The sequence below is a fragment of the Myotis davidii genome, unplaced genomic scaffold (genome assembly GCF_000327345.1).
Source record: "Myotis davidii unplaced genomic scaffold, ASM32734v1 scaffold189, whole genome shotgun sequence".
NCBI classification, from domain to species: domain Eukaryota; kingdom Metazoa; phylum Chordata; class Mammalia; order Chiroptera; family Vespertilionidae; genus Myotis; species Myotis davidii.
Window position 1 is genome coordinate 3,726,040 of NW_006383017.1, and position 19,883 is coordinate 3,745,922.

General features: G+C 51.7%; 1 protein-coding gene across 1 annotated transcript in view; it reads left to right on the forward strand.

The window, feature by feature from the left end:
• Positions 1 to 19,883, forward strand: part of PTPRG (protein tyrosine phosphatase, receptor type G) — a 531,589-nt gene that overhangs the window by 466,229 nt on the left and 45,477 nt on the right. Inside the window, exons 15-16 of the mRNA XM_015558213.1 lie at positions 8,290 to 8,376; positions 18,999 to 19,090. Coding sequence (XP_015413699.1) covers positions 8,290 to 8,376; positions 18,999 to 19,090 — 179 coding nt within the window. The remainder of the gene's footprint in view (positions 1 to 8,289; positions 8,377 to 18,998; positions 19,091 to 19,883) is intronic.

The window sequence follows — 19,883 nt, forward strand, 5'->3', positions numbered from 1 at the left end:
CTCCTGCCAACACCTGGGGGAGCTGTAGCAGGAGGAAGCCAGTGGGTAGAGCGGCTCTGAGGTCAGGGCACTTAGGAGGAGCTTCTGGGATCTAGTGCCCAAGAGGCTGTGCTTGGGAACCCAGGGGATCCGGGTCCGGATCCCAGCCCTGCTTCTTGCCGGTGCCGCCCCGTCTCCACGTGGAGCTTCCGTGTCTAACCCTGCCACACGAGCTAATGAGCTCCATGGCTTTCCGGTTCCTCCGAGGCCGTGCCTCACTGTCACATCCGCGTAAGTCCTCTTCCCCTTGGTTTCCTGTAGCTCGTTGCTGAAAATGGAGTGATAGGAACACATTGAGCATGCTCTGTGGCACTTGGACACGTGAGATACAAATGGCTGGTGGTAAGCCATCCTTGTACACCAGTGTCCTGGACCAGGTCTCACTGCTTCCCCCAGAAGCCTGCTGGCAGCTTCCGCTTGGAAGTGGGGTGTTTCTCAGCTACCCCCTCAGCCAGGTGTAGCTGCGGGAGGAGGCGGCCCACGTGGTCGGCCTGGCTGCTTTCACCTCTCAGACAAGCTGGAGGCTCCTGCCCTTTAACAGCTTCCTCAGTGAGGGGCAGGTGTCGTCTCCCTCCCTCCCTCCCCCCTCTCCCTCCCTTCCTCCTCTCCCTCCCTCCCTTCCTCCTTCCTCCCTCCCTCCCTCCCTCCTTCCTTCTCCTTCATTCAGTCCATTGGGAGCCCCCGCTGTGTGCCAGGCGCTCTTCTGGGCCCTGGCGATACACAATGAGCCAAACTAGACAAAAATCCCTGCTCTCGGAGAGCTTACATCCCAGTGAGGGAGACAGGCAGTAAACAACACTAGTGAGTAAAGTAGGTAACGCCCAAGATGGTGTTGCACCATCAGCTTAGCACGTGTCTCGTATGACAGATATCCAGTAAAAGATAGTGAGACTAAAGATAGTTATTGGATAGGGACGCGTGTTCAGAGTAGATAAGGGAGGTGTAACTGGCGAGTGGTATTAGAGCAGAGACCTAAAGGAAGAGGGAAATGCACTCCATTTGGGACAGGTTCCAAGCAGGGAAGCAGCATGTGCAAAGGCCCTGAGGCAGGAGCGTGCCTGGCATATTCTAGGAAGAGCAAGGGATCTGCCACCCTCCCCGTACTCCCTGTGATAGGAGAGGGTGTCAGGAAGAAACGGAGCAGAGGGGAGTCGGGCTGAGTGCAGCCCTGTGGGCCATTGTAAACGCATTGCCTTTTGCTCTAAGATAAGTAGGGTTTGATACCTAAGGATGTTGCGATCTGGCTTCAGGATTCCTTGGTTGCTGTGTTGCGAAGAGACTGAGTTGGATCAAGGGCAGAAGTGGAGAGGCCAGCGAGGAGACTCCTACACTAGTCCAAGGAGGAAGAGGTGGTGGCTTAGATGAGGGTTGCAGTCAAGTGATGGGAACTGATTAAAGGTCAACAAAAGCTGCTGGCAGACTGATCGTGATCATCAATCTGCTCTCAGTTGGGTAGAACAGGGAACAGGAAGGGGGCATCTCGGGCTTCGCAGGCGTCCAGCAGTAGCCACAGCACTGTTAATGCTACAGACCAGCCAGGTTAGGAGTGACACTGCGTTTCAGGGTGCGCCTGGGAACACTAGGTTCATCCCTTCTCCAGAACAAAGTGGTTTGCACACCAGCATTTGGAGCCCGTTGGTGAGCTGGAGGCTGCTGGTGTGGGTGTGACTGAGCACGTGGAAGTGGTGGAAGGTCTGCGTGAGCAGCTGTGCTCTGCGCTGTGCCATGTGGTTTAGTCTCAGGTTCCCACGGAGGACGGAAAGGCCACAGCTGCCACAGGCTGCGTGACCCTCACTTAGCAGCCTCCTATGAAAATTCATGGCCCACGCGATTCTAGCCAAAACCGGTTGTTTCTGATTGGCCCACCCCGGTCCTCTGCCCAGCCCAGAACAGATCTCCATGGCCGAGCAGACGGAACCAGGCTGCCCCAGCATGCATGCTGACTGCAGGCTGCTTGTGGGAAGCGACTGTGAAATGGATTAGAGAGAGGAGCCTTCCACCCAAGATGTGCTTTTCTCATTAGAAAATGACAACTCTGCACTTTGTTTATATATGTATGTATGTGTGTATATATATATATATATATACACACACACACACACACACACACACACAAGTGTCTGAATCTGTTCGTATATTCAGAGCTTGGTTTCAAGGAACCAGAGCTTTAAACATCATCCCATGGACGCAGCCTCTGAGCTTTTCCCGAATTCCTCGGGCTGGTGCACAAGTGAGTGTAAGGAGAACATTCTCAGAGCAAAGCTGAACTGGCATTTGGACGGATGAGGGGCTCAGCATGAGAACAGCCTAGGGGGGCAGGGACCTGTTTCTGTCCTTTTTCTTTTCACTGATGCGAAGGAAGGGAGCATTGGGGGCTCACGCAGGAAATCGGGAAATGCGAAGAGCCGGCGCTTCCCCCTGGCGGTGCAGTTTTGAAGGGACAGTGACAGCGCGTCTCTTCGCCGTTGGAGGCCCAGTGAGAGCGGGTGACCGATTAACAAACTTGGCATAGCAGGGCACCGAGGCGGATCACAGCCTCCTGGCCGTGTCCCCGGTGGGCAGGCCTGGCCCCCAGGGTTGAAACCAGCTCTAGGACCAAGGACTGACTCTGCGCAGCTCTTGTTCTGGATCTTGAGTGTGTTCGCTTAGAGGGGTCGACGCTGCCGTTTCACGGGTTCAGGAAAGAGTAGAAAATGAACCCCGATGTCGCCAAGTTCTGGGCCTCCCCGGCACAATGGCATTAGTGCTTGCGAGTGTCCACCAGTTCTCGGTTAGCGCCCGGCACCGTGCCAAGACTCTGGGTGGCACCATCTCGTGTGGTTCTTCCCACAGACCTGTGTGGTAGGGACGGTGGCTGTGCCCACTGTGCAGTGTGCGGTGGATGCTGGGAGAAGCGCTGTGTGCAGGGTGTCCGTTCTGTGCGCTAGGACACGCAGCTCACTGACTTAGTAACCTGCCCCCGAGAAGAGCTTCGCGAGGGACAACGGAGTCCACTTACAGTTGTGAGCGCTGCGAAGGCGTTTGTAACCGGGTGGGCTTTTCTGTCGTCTCGAGGAACGTGCTTTGAGTGTAGCTCTCTGGTCAGCTGTCTCACCCCTGAAAAGGTTTTGCGTATCTGAAGGCCTACCAGCCAGGAATCTTCTATTGGATACTTGTCATACGAGACACGTGCTCAGCAGATGGCATTCCTACCTGATCCGCATTCAGGTTCTAGGGATTCTGGTCTCCACTGGGCACATCAGGAAACGGAGGCTTGGTGACGTGCCCACGTCAGAGGATTGCTCTTTGGTGGGTCCTGGATTCAAAGGCAGCCAGTTCGACAGCATTGCCACCGCCTTTCTCTTGACGTTGCTCTGCCTGGATGAGGAGTGGGCTGCCCGAAGGCACTGACCTCCTCCCACAGCCTGTCTTTATAGTGCATGTGTTTGCGTGTCTCAACCTCCTGTGGTTTGGAATTTCTGGAAGAAAACGTCAGAGGACCAACTGTATGTTCGGGTGTTCTAGAAGCTGAGTAGATTTTGATGTTGAGTAATACCACCTGTTTGTTTTATCTTAGTCCCAGCTGTTTTGTGCCGGCTCCCCGGATGACAGATTGAGCGTCTCGTTGACCATAATGCTAGCCTAGAAAAGAACTTTCCGGAAGGGTAGAGACTCGATAGGGCTGATCGAACTACACAGACTCGGGAACAGAAAACTAGAAGCTCCTAAGTGGGGATTGTAACATCTGACCTAGGTTTGTTGAAGTGCGGAGCTAGAGGAAGCTCGGACGAGAAGTTCACGTCCCCGCTCAGCGCATGACCGAGCCCCCTGCAAATTCCGTAGTAAGTTAGTCGATGCCAATTTAGCTTCAGAGGCGGATAGAAAAAGGTGTCTCTTTACTCCCATCTTTAGACTCAGAAGTGCTGCCATGTGCTGGTGTTGCCTCATGAAGGATGCTGTTCATGGAAACAAGTGGGTTCTGTGGACATTGCCATTTTTTCCTCCCCTGGATGTTCAGTGGGAGACAGCAGCCTAAGGATGAAGGGTGCAGACTGCGAATGTGTGCGGGGCTTGTGTCATAGTGGAGGCTCCAGCAAACAGACGATGCGTGTGGAGTGTGGGCATGTGCTCACACCCCTCTCGCTCACGGAATGACCGCACGGGCCCCGCCCATATTCCCAGGGGGGCAGCAGTGACCCGGAGCTGCTGCTGCAGCCGGGGCACACTCTCCACCATCTGCTCCGGCAGCCGGCGCTTCCGTTCACTCGGTGGAGCCTGGGTTAGTGCGGACACTTGCTCCTCTTCCCCCAGCAAAGCCACAGAGGAGACAAGTGCAGCAGGAAGGGGTTCTCCATTCAGGTGACTGGGAACAGTCGGCCGAGGGGAAACATCACTAATCACAGCGACCCACAGGGTAGAGTTAATACCAAGCACGGGTCACACACACAAAGAATAACACAACACCCCCCCACCCACACACACACACACACACACCCCACATTATTTTACAGCCAGGAGTGCGAGCCAGGGCAGCGGGACCGTGTCACCCTCTTCCCCACAGAGGAAGGTCCCAGCAGGGAAGTGACCTGCCCAGGGTCACACGGCTGGTGTGCTTTGGAGGTGCTCACACCTGGAGTTTTGTTGTTTGTTGACCTAAGACCCTTTCTGGCAGCCCCTTGTGTTCCTCCTTCGCTCAGTCATTCAGAGATATGTCTTAGCCATCAGTTTGTGGCAGGCACTGGGGGTTCAGTGAGGAGCCGGACTTCCGGTCTTCAGGGAGCTTGTAGCTCCTGGAGGAGACGAGCAGATGACAAAGGTTATCCCAAACGGGGGTGAAACTCTGGTGGCCTCCAGACCTGTTTTATTTAGCTGGCATTGTCCTTAAAAAATCTGGATTGATTTAAAAATGGGAGGATTTTACATCGAACCTCAGCTGTCCATGTGTGATAGAGAGGGAGTGCTGCAGCATTGTTCTCCCATCCTGTGGCCCTGGGGGCTGGCCGAGTGCCCCGTGGTGGCCCTTTTCCGGGCACCCCCTCAGTGGACAGTCTGCCTCCTCTGCCCCCCTCTCCCCCCCACATACACACAGACCCCTGCCCGGCCTCCCTCTGTGGGTAGTTAGGTCGCAATGGTGGGTGGTGACAACAGGAGACACTGCTCTGGGAGGCGCTCTGGCCACCAGCGCGGTGGGGTGGGCAGAGACCGAGCCAGGAAAGGCGTGGGGACGGGAAGGTTTGGCTGTGGTTCTCACAGAACAGAGGAAAGGACAAATGCTCTGGGCAGAGGGCACAGTGCCGGAAGTGACCAGGAGGCACACAGTCCTGGGGCGTTCAGGATGGTGAGAGAAAACACCCTCACACGGCCCTTCTCTGTGCGAGATGAAGTCCATCCTGGGCAGAACCAGTCCCCTCCAGGGTTCTGCCCGTGCAGGGTCAGTCCCAGCCGCTCCTGTGAGGGCGGGAGTAGGAAACGGAAGCAGGCTCCTATGCAACTTCTCTCAAGTCTAGAAAAGTCCGAGCTCTCAGTCACACTTTTTGTGGTTTTGTGGGATCACCTTTATCTTTTCTGCAAACAGACTGTTCAGAACACAGGTATTCCGGCACCATTTTTTCTGTTAGAGCCGGTGAGGGACCTGACACTCCTCTTTATGGAACCCCTCTTCCTGTGGCCCTAATTCAGTAATTTATTAATCATTAGGAGTAATCTTTTTTAAAAATATATCTTTATTGATTTCAGAGAGAAGGGAGCGGGAAAGAGAGATAGAAACATCAATGATGAGAGAGAATCATGGATTGGCTGCCTCCTGCACACCTCACACTGGGAATCAAGCCCACAACCAGGGCATGTGCCCTTGACCGGAATCAAACAGGGGACCCTTCAGTCCACAGACTGACGCTGTATCCACTTGAGCTAAGCCAGCCAGGGCTAGGAGTAATTTTATAACGCAGCTCTCCCAAACCTGACCATGTGTGAAGCCCGTGGGGAGAGCTCAGGTGCATGTCATGATGGCAGAGCCTGGCTTGCCTGGGCTTTGAGTTCAGCATGACCACATCCACACTGCCTTCCTCTGAGACGCTTGGGGGCGGAGCCTTGGTTTCCCCAGCTGCGCCTGGAGGTGGGCACCTCTCCCTCCTTTCTCCCTCAGCCACCTGGGGCGATCCGGGCCACGTGGCATCTCATGCTGCCGATCCGGCAACTTTTTGCTCAATAACTGTCTCGCAAATGGCTACTTGGGGGGGCGGGGAGGGGCGGGGGCGGTGACGGGGGACAGAGTTGTTCAGATTTCAAGAGAACTGTCTGTTGTTATAGTAACCGGCCCCCTGCTGCCGCCTTGGCCCTGAGATACAGTCACAGCTCTTGGAGCCGCTAACACGTGGTCATTAGACAAAAGCAGGGAGAGAGTCGCTGCAAAGGTTTCCACTGAAACCTCGTGATGTTTGAAAGACAGACTGATTCTGGGAAGGAGACGTGGATGGGCATGTTTTGGAACCTAGCTCACGCTCCCGGAGGGGCAAACCCGCGTGTGCTTGCCCGACGCACATCCCCAGCACCTCTCCTGGGATTTCTCAGAATGAAGTGTCCTCCCTCCCAGGACTGCTGGCGTCTGTGGTCGGTTTGCTCAGGTAGCCCCGCGATTGTTCGAGGTATTAGTTGTCGGTTTGCTGGCATTTGCTTCGCAGCGAAGTGTTGTCAGTTGCCGGTGGGAGTTTTGAGCCTGTGATTGTGTGTGAGGGAAACTGCGGAGATGCCGGCGCGGCTCCAAACTCCCGCAACAGCGAGTCTGGCAGGATTCGGAGGAGGCTAAGGGTTGCGAAGAAGTCTAAACATTTTAGGAAGCTGCAAATTTCAAGTTTTTATGAAAATTTGCAAAAACACTCCAACACACTGGTGATTTCTTCAGATTAGTGTTTGTAGCCGCACGGAGTAGGGTCCTGGTGTTTGGGGACAGCTGTCGTTCCAGAACGTGCTCAGTAGAGGGAGACAAGAAGTTCGGAATCGCACACACACACACACACACACACACACACACACACACGCCCGCACCATTCATCAGAGTCCCAAGTTTTGATTTTCCCCAACTTTGGTTCCTTTGCCAAGCACCCTTATCCAATATGGAGCCTAATAATTATCAAAATAGAGGAACGCTTATATTAAGGGAGCATAACCCCCCAACACTTGAGAATCAGAGGAGCCTCATTCCAGAAGTAAAAAGCCACCAAGCCCATCAGAAGTTAGCAGTGTTCTTTGGAATTCACACCTGAACTCAGAGTTCTGCCTGGGACTCATCAGAGCTGCCCAACAAGAGAACCTCCGGAAACCCCAGTTCAGGGGTCCTCAAACTTTGTAAACAGGGGGCCAGTTCACTGTCCCTCAGACCGTTGGAGGGCCGGACTATAGTTTAAAAAAAAACTATGAACAAATTCCTATGCACACTGCACATATCTTATTGTGAAGTAAAAAAACAAAACGGGAACAAATGCAGTATTTGTATTTGCATGTGGCCCGCGGGCCGTAGTTTGAGGACCCCTGCCCCAGGTTGTCTTTGCTGGTCTCGGGACGGAGTTTAGAAATCATAGGAATGACATCCGTGTGACATCCGAGAGCCCAGGTGGTTAGGGGTTCAAATAAATGAAAGAAGTGCTTTCCAGTGTTCTTGCGACAAAGGGGCATCTCTCCAACGCTAGAGCCAGGTCTCAGGGGCTACGGTCAGTGCATCATCGGGACGAGGTAGCAGCTGCTGGCCCCCTCCCCTGAGTGCCGCGCCCAGGCCTTCCAGTTGTGAGTCAGGAAAGACTGTCCCGCAGGGAGAGGGCTGCCTGGGGAAAAGCCATCAAATCCAGGGAAATCGGGGCCAGCAGGGAGGTCAGAGGGTAGCCACTGGATGCCTGCTACGTCCTGTTCGTTCCCAGGGTGTTCTACGCCGTCCCGTTTGCCAGGACAGCATGTCTAAGGTGGAAAGAGGCATACGAGTTAGAAAGGGCATTATTGGTTTGTGATGTTCTAACCTTCTGTTAACCCTGGGTAAGGGGGGCAGGTTTCTAACATGTGAAGATGGCCGTTTAAGAGCAAAGCTCCCATTTCGTGTTGCTTACCTCAGCATAAAAAACTAAAATAAAACCAGACCCCTTTGTGTACGCTTTCTGTAGACAGGAGGCCTGAGGAGGGGGGTGCCCATGTTAGAAGGCGGGAGGGCATTTGTTGGAACTCTTGGTGGTGAATTGAAAATGCTGTCTTCTACACCTGTTCTTTTTTTTTTTTTTGTCCATTTAGAGGGTGTAACAAAGTAAAGTCGAAGGGCTTTCCCAGACGCTTCCGTGAAGTGCCTTCTTCTGGGGAGAGAGGAGAGAAGGGGAGCAGGTGAGGGGCGGTCAAGCTTCCGGGGGCATCTCTGTGCTGGGACTGGCTTGCTGGATTTTTGTTTTGTTGCCATGGCGATTAAAGTCCTCTTGACAGCACATGCGCAAACTCACCTGTTTCTAACCCACCCAGCCCCAAAGTAAGACTTGCAAACACCAATGCAGCTTTGCGGGCAGCTGGTAGCAATTCAAGTGTGTGCTGTGTGGGCTTGCTTTGCTGTATTGTGCTGTTTTATGGGCGCTTTTTGTTTCTAAGATGGGACATACTGGGGGTGCTCTTTGTTTGTGTGTCTGTATGTCTATTGCATCCATTTCCTTTGCAAAATTTCAGATGTTTGCATGTTTGCAAGTTAAAAAATAACCCATTGCATGTATTTAGCTGTACAAGTGACAAATATCTTTTAGAAACCTAAATGTATAGAGAAGTTAGGGAAGAAGAGTAGGACAGAAAGAGTAAAGTGAACAAATGGGGACATATCATGTGTTTTTCCATAAGGCTGAAATGTAAAAATGAAATAAAGGCTTAAGTAACTGGGAAAATGCGTGTCCTGGAAAATTCATAGAAAAACCTTTAGAAGTCGTGCTTATGCAATCTTAGTCACCACACATGAGCCTCTTGAGGGGATTTCTGTAGGACTTATCACTTACTATTAATATGGCAATTAATACTTTAGTTATCTTAATTGGCAATTTAATATTAATCAACATTGTGAGTAATCCCTTATTACTTTCAATGAGCCAATCGGTAGAATTTCTATTAGAATTTTTACACGGAATGATTTGTCTCCATGTAAAATCTGCAGGTAAATCAGATTATTGGTGAAATGTTCACTGTCCACCCGCTATAATCAGGTCTGCCCCTGAGATCTCAGGGGTATCGTACAGAACTATGGAAGCTGGATGGAAAACTGCTCTGTCTTCTTTGCGCTGCACAGGGCCGTTCTGGCCTCACAGGGGGAGGCAGTAGCCTCTGACACTGTGACACAACTCTTTCTATGACCTCTCTTTACTTACTGAGTCTTCAGTGTCTAATCCATTTTCAAAGCTCCAAGGGCGAAAACAGAAACAGAAACCCCTCTGTATAGCCTTAGAGTCAGAGATCGAATCTTAACTGAGAGAACCTTGGACATCACGTCGCTGCCTAATTTTCGTGCTTAGTCCGTTATGAATGTAATGAGTTTTTTTCCTGTAACTCAACCCGATTTCTAAGTCCTCTCCGGGAATGATGCCATGGCCGGGGACTGTATTCCCTCCCGCGGACGTGCTGGCCCAGGAGCAGGGGGGCTTGCTGTCGCTGTGCTTGCGGTCCTGAGGGGCTGTCTTTTGTCACAGCCGCTCAGTCCCTCTGGCATCGTTCCTCAGAGGCTTGGGGGAAGCACCTTTCTTGTAGGTCTAGCAATTGAGAACGCTCTCGGGAAACCAGTGTCTACAGAACCCACCCGGCTGTGAGTCATGTCATTTCCTTCTGTAATGTGGTAGCTCAGAAGGACAGACTTTAGCTCCAGACACATGGGATCTAACTGCAGTTCTTCCTGGCTCTGTGACCTTGAGCAACTTACCAAAACCCTCCGGGCCTCAATTTCCTCATCTCGAAAATGGGTCTAATGATAGTTCCTACTCTGAGTGAGGTCAGGAACATAAAATGCTTTGTGTGTGGAACAGATGACCCCACTGAGAAGACGAGGAAGCTGAGCCTCTGAGAAGTCCTCGGCTGTGCCTCCCCGCTTAGGTGGTCTGTCCTGAGCCCTGTCCCTTCACACAGCCGCGCGCTGTGACGACCACTCCAGATCCTGCCCTCAGTCTCCGTTCTTCCTTATGCAGCTACTCTGCCAGCCGCGATGTCTTACTCCAGAGCCACAGCCCTCGTTCCTCCTGAGGGCTCTGTGCACTGAACACCACCCACCCACCCACCCCTGCCGCCCCCACTGTGCCCAGAGCTTCCGTGGCCGCCTCCTGGCCCAGGTCCATCCTCCACTGCTCTGGGGAAAGCCTTCAGACAGGGGCTGTTTCCTCCTCCACCAGGCGCTGCGGGAGGCTGGGGGGTGGGAGGCTGGGGTGCGGGAGGAAGGCACTCCTGTGTCCACTCTCCCTTCCTCTCCAGGCCTGTGTCTCCCTCCACACTGTGGCAGGGAACCAGGAGAAAAGCCTCAAAAGCCACCTAAATGTTTAAACCTGCAAACACTTAAAATAGTTGTTGCCAAGTCCATGCACACGTCCCCAAGGGCGGTACCCACTGGCCCCTTTGTCGAACCTCACTTGCCTAATCCTCTCCCACGCGGGAGGACGGGGCTGCAAGAAGTCGTAGCCGATGATGCCCCTGGAGGCAGAAGAAAGCAGACCCAAGTATTTAATTTTTCAAAAAGTTGTTAAATTTTGAATAGTTAGTACTAGACACAGCTCAAAAAGGAAGACGCTTAAAATTATATCTATGTCCCTAGAGCTCCACCCTGCCACCCACCGTCCCGCCCCCGTCTCCTCGCAGACAGGTGACCACTCCTAGTTGGCTGTCTGTTCTTCTAGCCCTGTGTGTGCGCCCCAATTGGGGCAGGGCAGAAGTTGGCTTCCAGCTGTGAGTGCTCTAAACAGTACATTCTTGTATTATTATTTATTAGTTATTGTATTACTTCCACAGAACAACTCTAAACCTACTGTGCCCGCCCTGTATGAACCCGTATCCCCTTCTCTACACTGCACAACCCCCATTCACTGCCACAGACCTCCTTTCACGTCCACGTGGAGCTCTTCCCTGGGCACGGGCAGTTTGGCATTCATTTCCACAGAAGCCTGCTGTTCCTCTGTACAAAGGTGTGGTGATTGACTTAACCCGTCCCCTGCGGCTGTCATTGTGGTTGTTGGCAGTCATTTGTTATTGCAAACAGTACCCTGGTGAATAACTTTACGTGTCATTTTCAAATAGATAAGTCCAACTGTAGGATAACTGCAAGACACTGGCGGTGTCACGAGCCACGCGCATTTTACCTTTTTTTTCTTAACATAAGCATTTTTAATATTTTTTAAAATTTATTTCAGAGAGGGAGTGGGCGAGAGAGATAGAAACATCAATAATGAGAAAGAATCATTGATTCTCTCTGCCTCCCGCACATCCCCTACAGGGGATTGACCCCCGCAACCCGGGCAGGTGCCCTTGACCGGAATCGAACCTGGGACCCTTCAGCCTGCAGGCCAATACTCTATCCACTGAGTCACACCGGCCAGGGCCGTTTTACTGTGGATGGTGGATGGATGGCGCCACACTGCCCCCCCCCCCCCCCACATTATGGGTTACCGAGGCGGCCTCTATCAGAGACACAGGAGCCTGCCTGTTCCGGGCAGCTTCCCCAGCACCGGGCACTGTCAGGCTCTGGTGTTCTTGCTCACCTTGGTGGTGGAAAAAGTGGTGTCTCTGAGCTTCAGTGCGTTTGCTCTCAGTGATGCGTGAGGTGGAGCAGCTCTCACATGTGGATCATTTGTCTTCCTTTTGCTGTAAACCAGTGGTTCTCAACCTTGGCTGCACATTAGAATCACCTGGGAATCTTGTTAAAATCCTGATTTTTGGGCCTCATCATTAGTAACAAAGAAACAGAATTTCCGGAGGATGAGGCCCAGAAATCAGGATTTTAACAAGATTCCCAGGTGATTCCAATGTGCAGCCAAGGTTGAGAGCCACTGCTGTAAACTGTTGGTCTTTTGCTCATTCTCCTTTTGCGTTGTTGGTCTTTTTCTAATCGAGAGAGAGATCCCTCGTCAGCAATATGGTTGCAAAAGCTCTTTCCTAATCCCTTTTGACTGTGTTGATGCTGCTGCTTGTATAGAGTCAGATGTCTCCATAAATTTCTTTTCTGAGTCATCATTAGAAAGTTAGAGGTTATTTTTTCTCCCAGGTACTTTAGTGGTTTCAAATTTTAATATTAACTTCTTAAATCATTTGGAATATAACCTGGTTAATGGTGTCATATGTGAATCAACTTTTCCCCCCAGATGGTCCCAAGTATTTAAAAAGTGCTACAATCTGGGGCTGCCGAGCGAGGAGGCACGTAAATCCTCCTCAAAATAGCACTGAGCGCGCACGTCTGACTGACTTATCTCAGTCAGTATGCTAACGAAACACGCAGTTGCCAACGGTTTCTTCCCAGGCCATTCTCAGCTATGGATACGGAGTCATCTGTGCATTTCCATTTCCCACCGCCCGCCCATCGGGCCCTCATTTCCCTCCCCAGTTAGTGGGGTTGTGTCTGTGCCCTCAAACAGTGGTAAGATGAGCTGGAGGAGGCTTCAGGCCTCAGCCAGAAAGTCAGAGCACTCCAGGGTCCTGACTGAGTGTGGGAGACCCCCGAAGCCCCCCTACATACACTCCCCGGAAGCCCCGCCTGCAAGCCGTCTTTTCCGCCCACAGCTGGCAGCGCTGGGACGGGCCGTCCAGAGCTCACTGCTCAGAGCCAGCTGTCACGTCAGAACGTCCGCCCGGGCACTTGGTCTTTGATCCCCTGGAAAGTATGGCCAGGACTTCGGTCACTCCCAGGTGCCTGCGAGGACTTCGTGGCAAGCTTCATGCTTAGCAAGAACGTATGTTGTCCGAGACCCTTATGCGTATATGATTGGTTCATTTTCTCCCTTTCCTGAGCTGTTCATTGCCGACAGTTCGTATCCTCCTATGAAACTCTCACTGCGGGAATCGGATTGTTGTCACTCCCAGGGGTGGCGCAATGGACTGGGCGTCTCTCCTCCCCATGTGAGATCCGGTATTTTGAAGTGTTTTTTCCTCATCCGGTATCTGTGTCCTCTCACACCCCATGCATCTCATTTTGTCCGCTTCCCCTTCCCTCCCCCCTTCATCTCCTCACATCTGACGAGCCCCGTGTGTCCAAGGTATGACAGCCAGATGTCCCAGGGCCTCCAGCTCAGCCCTCACATGAAATGTGTCATTTGATTATCCCCAAACGCACATTCATAGTTGTCAGCTCACATGTCCCTTCAGTGGTTTGGGCAGTATGCAGATGAGAGGACCACTCTGATTTCTCTTTGTGGACGATTCCTTCCTGAAAAAGACACTGCAGATACACACTGAGCCTACAAAGTCATTTAACCAACAGTAAGGAGACTTAGCAGCACATGCATGGCTGCACGTGAAAAATCTCAACTCAGAACTCGCTTTCCAAGCAGGACCCGAGTTATTTCAAGCAGTTACTCCTCTTTGAAGAAAAGCCCAGCAAGCCCCGGGCAGGTGGCTCGGTTGGTTGGAGCATTGGTCCTGTGCGCCACAAGGTGGCGGGTTCGATTCCCGGTCAGGGCACATACCCAAGTTGTAGGTCCATTCCCCGGTCGGAAGGCCATCTATTGATGTTTCTCTCTCCCTTCCTCTCTCCAAAATCAATTGAAAAAGAGGAACAAAAAGCCCCAAACACCACAGCCTTTTCTTCCTATTGTCCTTGGCGCTTCAGTTTCTGGAAATGTTTTGCCCTAATGAGTAATCCGCGTCTTCCTAACTCAGCTCTGTCATCCCCCTCGAAGGCATGAGAGCAGTTTCAGCGTCTGTTTCCAAGTGGCTCTCGTTCATACACGGTTTACTCCAGCAGATCCATTTACAAAAGTAAATATTAATGTGATTCCTGGGTTCCACAGCCGGGGAGTAAATGGGAGTATTAGCGGGTGTGCCACGGCACATTTAAATGAGGGCAGTCTATAAATCAGTTAAGATTGCTTAATTAAGATTCAGCAGCCGCTCAGCCAACTGCCCGTCCTGGTCTGCAATTAGCATTGTGAGCTGCACAGTCCTGACAAACACCTTGTCACCCAGATGTGACTCCGAACCCACTGAGCTCAATGTGAGGATGGTGCCTTGGTTTCTAACCCTTATGTCAGCCCTCAGTTCTTCTGTAGCCGTGGCTTCCGTGGGAGCCTGGGAACTGTGTTGGGATCCTGCTCTGGTCACGCTCAGCAGTCACGGTGACGGCGAGGGCAGTGCTGCCGTAAGCCATGCACCCGGGCTGAGGACACTGGCCTCTCAGGCTCGCCAGAGGGATGTGCGTTTTGACCCGCACGTCTGTAGACCTCGGACGCCCCCGCTGGAGGGGCCGAGTGGCAGTCCAGACATTTCCAGGACTAGTTTTCTGGACTCAGGATCAGCACCTTTTTTTTTTAAGATATATTTTATTGATTTTTTGCAGAGAGGAAGAGAGAGGGATAGAGAGATAGAAACATCGATGAAAGAGAAACATCGATCAGCTGCCTCCTGCACACTCCCCACTGGGGATGTGCCCACAACCAAGGTACAGGCCCTTGATCAGAATTGAACCCGGGACCCTTGCGTCCACAGGCTGACGCTCTATCCACTGAGCCAAACTGGTCAGGGCGGGATCAGCACTTTTTGATTTTGAAAAGTATCAGCCACCTGAATTGTCCCCAGATTCTTGTTGGAGGGGCGGGAAGGGATGGAAGGAGGACAATCGTTAGGACGTTCCAGGGGGCGTCTGAGCAGGTACCTGGAAAATAGGAGCGGCAGCAGGAAAGTCTGTGCAGAAGTTTGTTCATTCCTGAGGGTGTGTCGGGTTCCCAGGGAAGTGAGGAGGCGGCGGGTTCTGGAGGTCCCTGCTTGTCTTTGTAGTTTGCTGCATTTCGTGTGACTAGGAAAGCCTCTGTAACTTGAGTACTTACGAATGCTTAGAAAGCACTGTCAGCAGCTGCGGGCGTGTGTGTGTGTGTGTGTGTGTGTGTGTGTGTGTGTGTGTGATTTGTCATCAGGGCCTGCCACGTGCTGGCACAGTGCATGTCCCAGTGCAGAGCCCGGGGAATTGACGCTGATGGCTTTACTGGTTTGGGCGCTGTTTACTGCATCCGACTAGAGCAGTGGTTCTCAACCTTCTGGCCCTTTAAATACAGTTCCTCATGTTGTGACCCAACCATAAAATTATTTTCGTTGCTACTTCATAACTGTAATGTTGCTACTGTTATGAATCATAATGTAAATATCTGATATGCAGGATGGTCTTAGGCGACCCCTGTAAAAGGGTTGTCGACCACCATAGGTGTGCTGTGCTCTCTCAAGTGCAGAATTTCTTATTTTTGAGAAAGGATCTCTCTTCACAATACCTCCCTAGTGAAAGAATGAAAAGATTACTTTTAGAAATTTCGGTCGAAGACCAACTATTCACGACTGTAAGCATAAAGCGTCCGTGGGCTTTGTAGAAGCCAGACTGGTCCATGGACCACACCCCTCCCTCCAGGCCCTCAGGCAGCCTGTGGTCTGGGCCTTCGGTCGAGGGGCGTAGACTGGCGACCAGGGAGCTGCAAGCACAGTGCACATTGGCTTGATCAGGTACCGGAGAGAATATTGCACATGACCCTCCTGACTCCCAGCAAGCCTGTCTTAGAAATCGTAAATTACGGAGCCCATGAGGTTTTCTAAGAAGGGAGGAATGAATGGGGAGTAACATGGAAAGCTGGTTTCCGTCTTGCTGCTTAGAACTTTCTGAGGGAGCACATAGATGTAATATGTTGGCCAAATGTGGCAAGCACCAGAAGCATTTGGCCCCATATATGTTACCATATTATGTGCTGCAGTCTACATCTCTGTGATTATTCTGTAACTACCAATGTATGCTGCTTGATCCCTTCACATTTGTATTTTTAACGCTCCCCAAACCAAAGAGTTAAGCACTGCTGGTTGATAACCACAACTTAACTGAAACTTTATGTGTGTGTGTGTGTGTGTGTGTGTGTGAGAGAGAGAGAGAGAGAGAGAGAGAGAGAGAATGCACCATGTGGGCAGGGACCTTTTGCACCTCATCGTCAGTGATCAAGAAATAGTCAATAAATCAGGAAAAGTGTGGAGCAATATTGCCCAAAATGTTATTATGATACTGTGAGGAGGCTTTAGGGTAATTCCAATAGACCTCTGCACAGATCGTGTGTGATGTAGAGAGCTCTTTCTAAATTGTTTTAGGAAGTGGTTTTAAGCTCCTGGGCAGCTGCTGTGCAGTGGGAGCTGAATGCGTGTTCCCCGAGTCCGCGGACACCTTTTTCTAAGGGCGGACGTCTCCCCCGAGGGTGTGGGGTTAGGTGCCCGCACCAGACCTGCGGTCCCGGGCGGCGGGCGTGCGCCGGGCATGAGGCGCAGCTGTGGAGAGCTGGCTGCCTCTACCCTCAGCCCCAGGCCTGCTCCTCGCTGCAGCCACAGTCCTGCTGCTCCAGGAAAATCCACGACCAGCAGCACCCGGGCCACAGGAGTGTGGCTGGCTCTTGTACACACAGGTTTTTTCCAAGGGGAGCCTGTGGGTCCACGTGTGCCAGAGACCGGATGACTGCCTGCCGTCCTCTTCCAGGGAGAGATGGACGGTGCACGGCAGCCTTTCTGAGCCACACGACGTCCACAGTTCCCTGGCCAGTACCGGTCCTTTTTGCTCCCAGCTTTCTGTTTTAGGAATGTTGGTCCTGACATGGAAGACTTATTTTGTTGTGGGATCTGTTTTTCCTGTTAGTTGAAATGTGACCGGGTAAATTGGGAGGTGTTCATTTCAGGGGCGTAGAGCATTTCTTTGGGTTAATAAATACTTTTCAGTGGCCCGATATCTCCACAAGAGCAGCTTTTTCTTAGCTCTGACTCTGGGTTGTTAACGTTCTAGTTCATGTGTGAAGTCCGTAAGCTGTGTTTTAGCTCTAATGTTATATTCTGGAAAATGGTGCACATTGGGTGGGGCGAGGGAGTACTCAAGAAAAGAAAACTTTATTACTAATTTAGAAACAGAAGATATACCTCTAACATCAAAATGATGGGACTTATTTTCTCGTGGCTTTCTATACTGTCACACCCAGCAGATTACCACCTGAAGCCGATCTGTTTAAAGTATTTTGTGCATTTCACATCCTGGGGCTTAAGTTAGCCTGACTGATTTTCCAAATGTAGGTAAAGGCAGCTAAACAAGTGATGACAACTTGTTTTGTTGTTTATATGACCAATTCCAGGTAATCCATAGAAATACGTTATTGTTCAGTGCTGTGCCGGAGCAGTCCTCCGAGACACGTGCCAAGAGTGGGGGGTGTATGTTAGAGCCCCATGTGGCATGGACCAGCAGTCCAGGTGCTTCCAGAGCAGTGGTTCTCAACCTTCCTAATGCCGCGACCCTTTAATACAGTTCCTCATGTTGTGGTGAGCCCCAATTTCATTGTTACAAATTGAACATAATTAAAGCATAGTGATGAATCACAAAAACAATATGTGTTTTCTGATGGTCTTAGGCGACCCCTGTGAAAGGGTCGTTCGAGAACCGCTGTTCTAGAGCTGGGCCCAAGGGGTGAGGACCAGGGTCCAGGTGCCTCCAGAGCAGGGCCCGATGGACAGTCGCTCAGAGCTTTCTTCCATCTGAGACGAGGCACCGCTCACAGAAAACCACTGCACGTTGAGACGTGATTCTCTCTGACAGCGCGTGGAATGACAGCTGAGGTGTGACACCTGTGTGACCCGGAGGCTCCCCTCCCACCTGGCAGCACCGAACTGTTGGATTTTCCAGCTCCCGGAACCCCCACTCCCTGGCATCGTAGAAACACAATGTGCCCAACAGAAGCATCCCAGGTCACCTTTGGTTAGATGAGCAGGTCAACCCGGGAGACAAGCTGACTTGGTCCGGGGGCTGGAGGACGGGAAGCGCAGCGGCCGTGCTGAGTGCATGGGCGGGCGGGCGACGCTGGGTGGACGCATCCCAGTGCCAGGGCACCAGACGGAGGCCGCCTGCTGGGCTGAAAGGCCCGGCAGTGGGCCCGCTATTGTGCAGCCCCTCCGCCAGATGAACGGGGACCCTTCCTGGTCACAATAGCCATTCACGCTGAGCAGCCTCATTAAATATTCAGCCTGTGCTTCCGGCAGCTCATTAGGGCCGCAGTGAGCAGTGACGTGGGTGCGGGAAGCCCAGGCCGGCATCAGAGCGGAGGCTGAGTGAGCGGCGGCGGCTTCTCTGCGCTGCCCGTCCCACGATGACCAGTGTGTGCTCCCTGCTGTGCCTGAAGTACAGGTAACAACAGAGCAGACCAGCCACGCAGAGGATACTCAGGGGCTGGGTCCTCATCTCTGATCTGTCTCGGGGGCCTCGGATTTTTAGTGTTTTCTCTCACCCCCCCACCCCAAGCCCTCTGACCCCTCAGGGAACTGTCTGCAGCTTTGGGAGTCTGCAGAGTCCCCACAGTGTGGTGCTATTGTGTCCGTGGCTGTGTGATGACTGTGTTTGGGAGGGTTCAAAGTATGGTTTTGAACTTGGTGCTGGGGGTGTCGAATAGCAGATTCTTCCTCTGTAACATGTCAGGTGTAGACATGTGGTGGGGTCAATCCTAGAAGTTTGTGGAGCGAGTGGACTCCATCCGAGCCAAGTTTTCCTGCCTCTGAGTGGTTCCTTACGAAGCCTCCCCCTTTGACTGTCAGGATAGGTAGGCATCATACAAAGCAAATATTCATCAGCTGTTTGGGGCTCTTCCAATGGGCGAATGCTGTCCTTCTGTGTAGCTCGTTACTTTGTTGCTGGGAGCTGTGCGGCTTGGGAAGCTGGAAGGCCTGCCAGGGGCGCACGGAACAATGACGAGCTCGGACAGAGTGCATTTCTTTGGTCTCACTGTGGGCATGTGTTTCTCTTTCCTGCACAGAAAATGCTTCCAGACGGCTCACTTCTACGTGGAGGACAGCAGCTCCCCTCGGGTGGTCCCCAATGAGAGCATCCCCATTATCCCCATCCCGGGTGAGTGCGACCCTGCCCCTCTTTCCAGCAGTTAATTGTTCCTCTCTTTTGTTCTCCGCCCTGTGTGACAGCCACGACAAGTTATTATTTGCATAGCCGGGTGACGCTTGTCCAGTTTCAGAGATCTTAACTCGGGGCAAGTTAATGAAATCTGTGCCCCTTTACGGATCTGCTAAGTGATGAAATCCTCCTTCCCAGGAACAAGTGACTGTGAACCAGATGCATAGGAGGGAGGGAGGGAACGGTAGGAAAAGGGAGAAACGTACACTTTTGCAATGTACTTGGACCAAATCTCATTTTCTTTTTTTTCTTTTTTTTTTCTTTTTTTTTTCTTTTTTTTTAATATTTTTTTTTATTATTATTAGTTAAGGTATTATAAATGTGTCCTCATCCCCCCCCATTAACCTCCAACCTCCCCCCCACACACAAACTCATGCTCCCATCCCCCTGTTGTCCATGTCCATTGGTTTGGCTTATATACATGTATACAAGTCCTTCGGTTGATCTCTTCCCCTTACCCCCGCCCTCCCCTACTTTCCTTCTGGGGATTGATAGCCTGATCACTGTTTCTCAGTCTTTGGTCCAAATCTCATTTTCATAGGTAGTTGTGTGTAGATTATTTTTTTAATCATAATGTGCAATGCATTTTTAAGATTGAGTTTCCTCCTGTGATTCCTTACTCTGAAAGTCATTTGTGTTAGAGTTGGAAGTTTGGGTTCTTAAGGTGTTTGTGTGGAGGTCGAGGGGTACGGGCTTGATCTGGAATGTATTTCATTTGTCCTCCAGTGGAAAG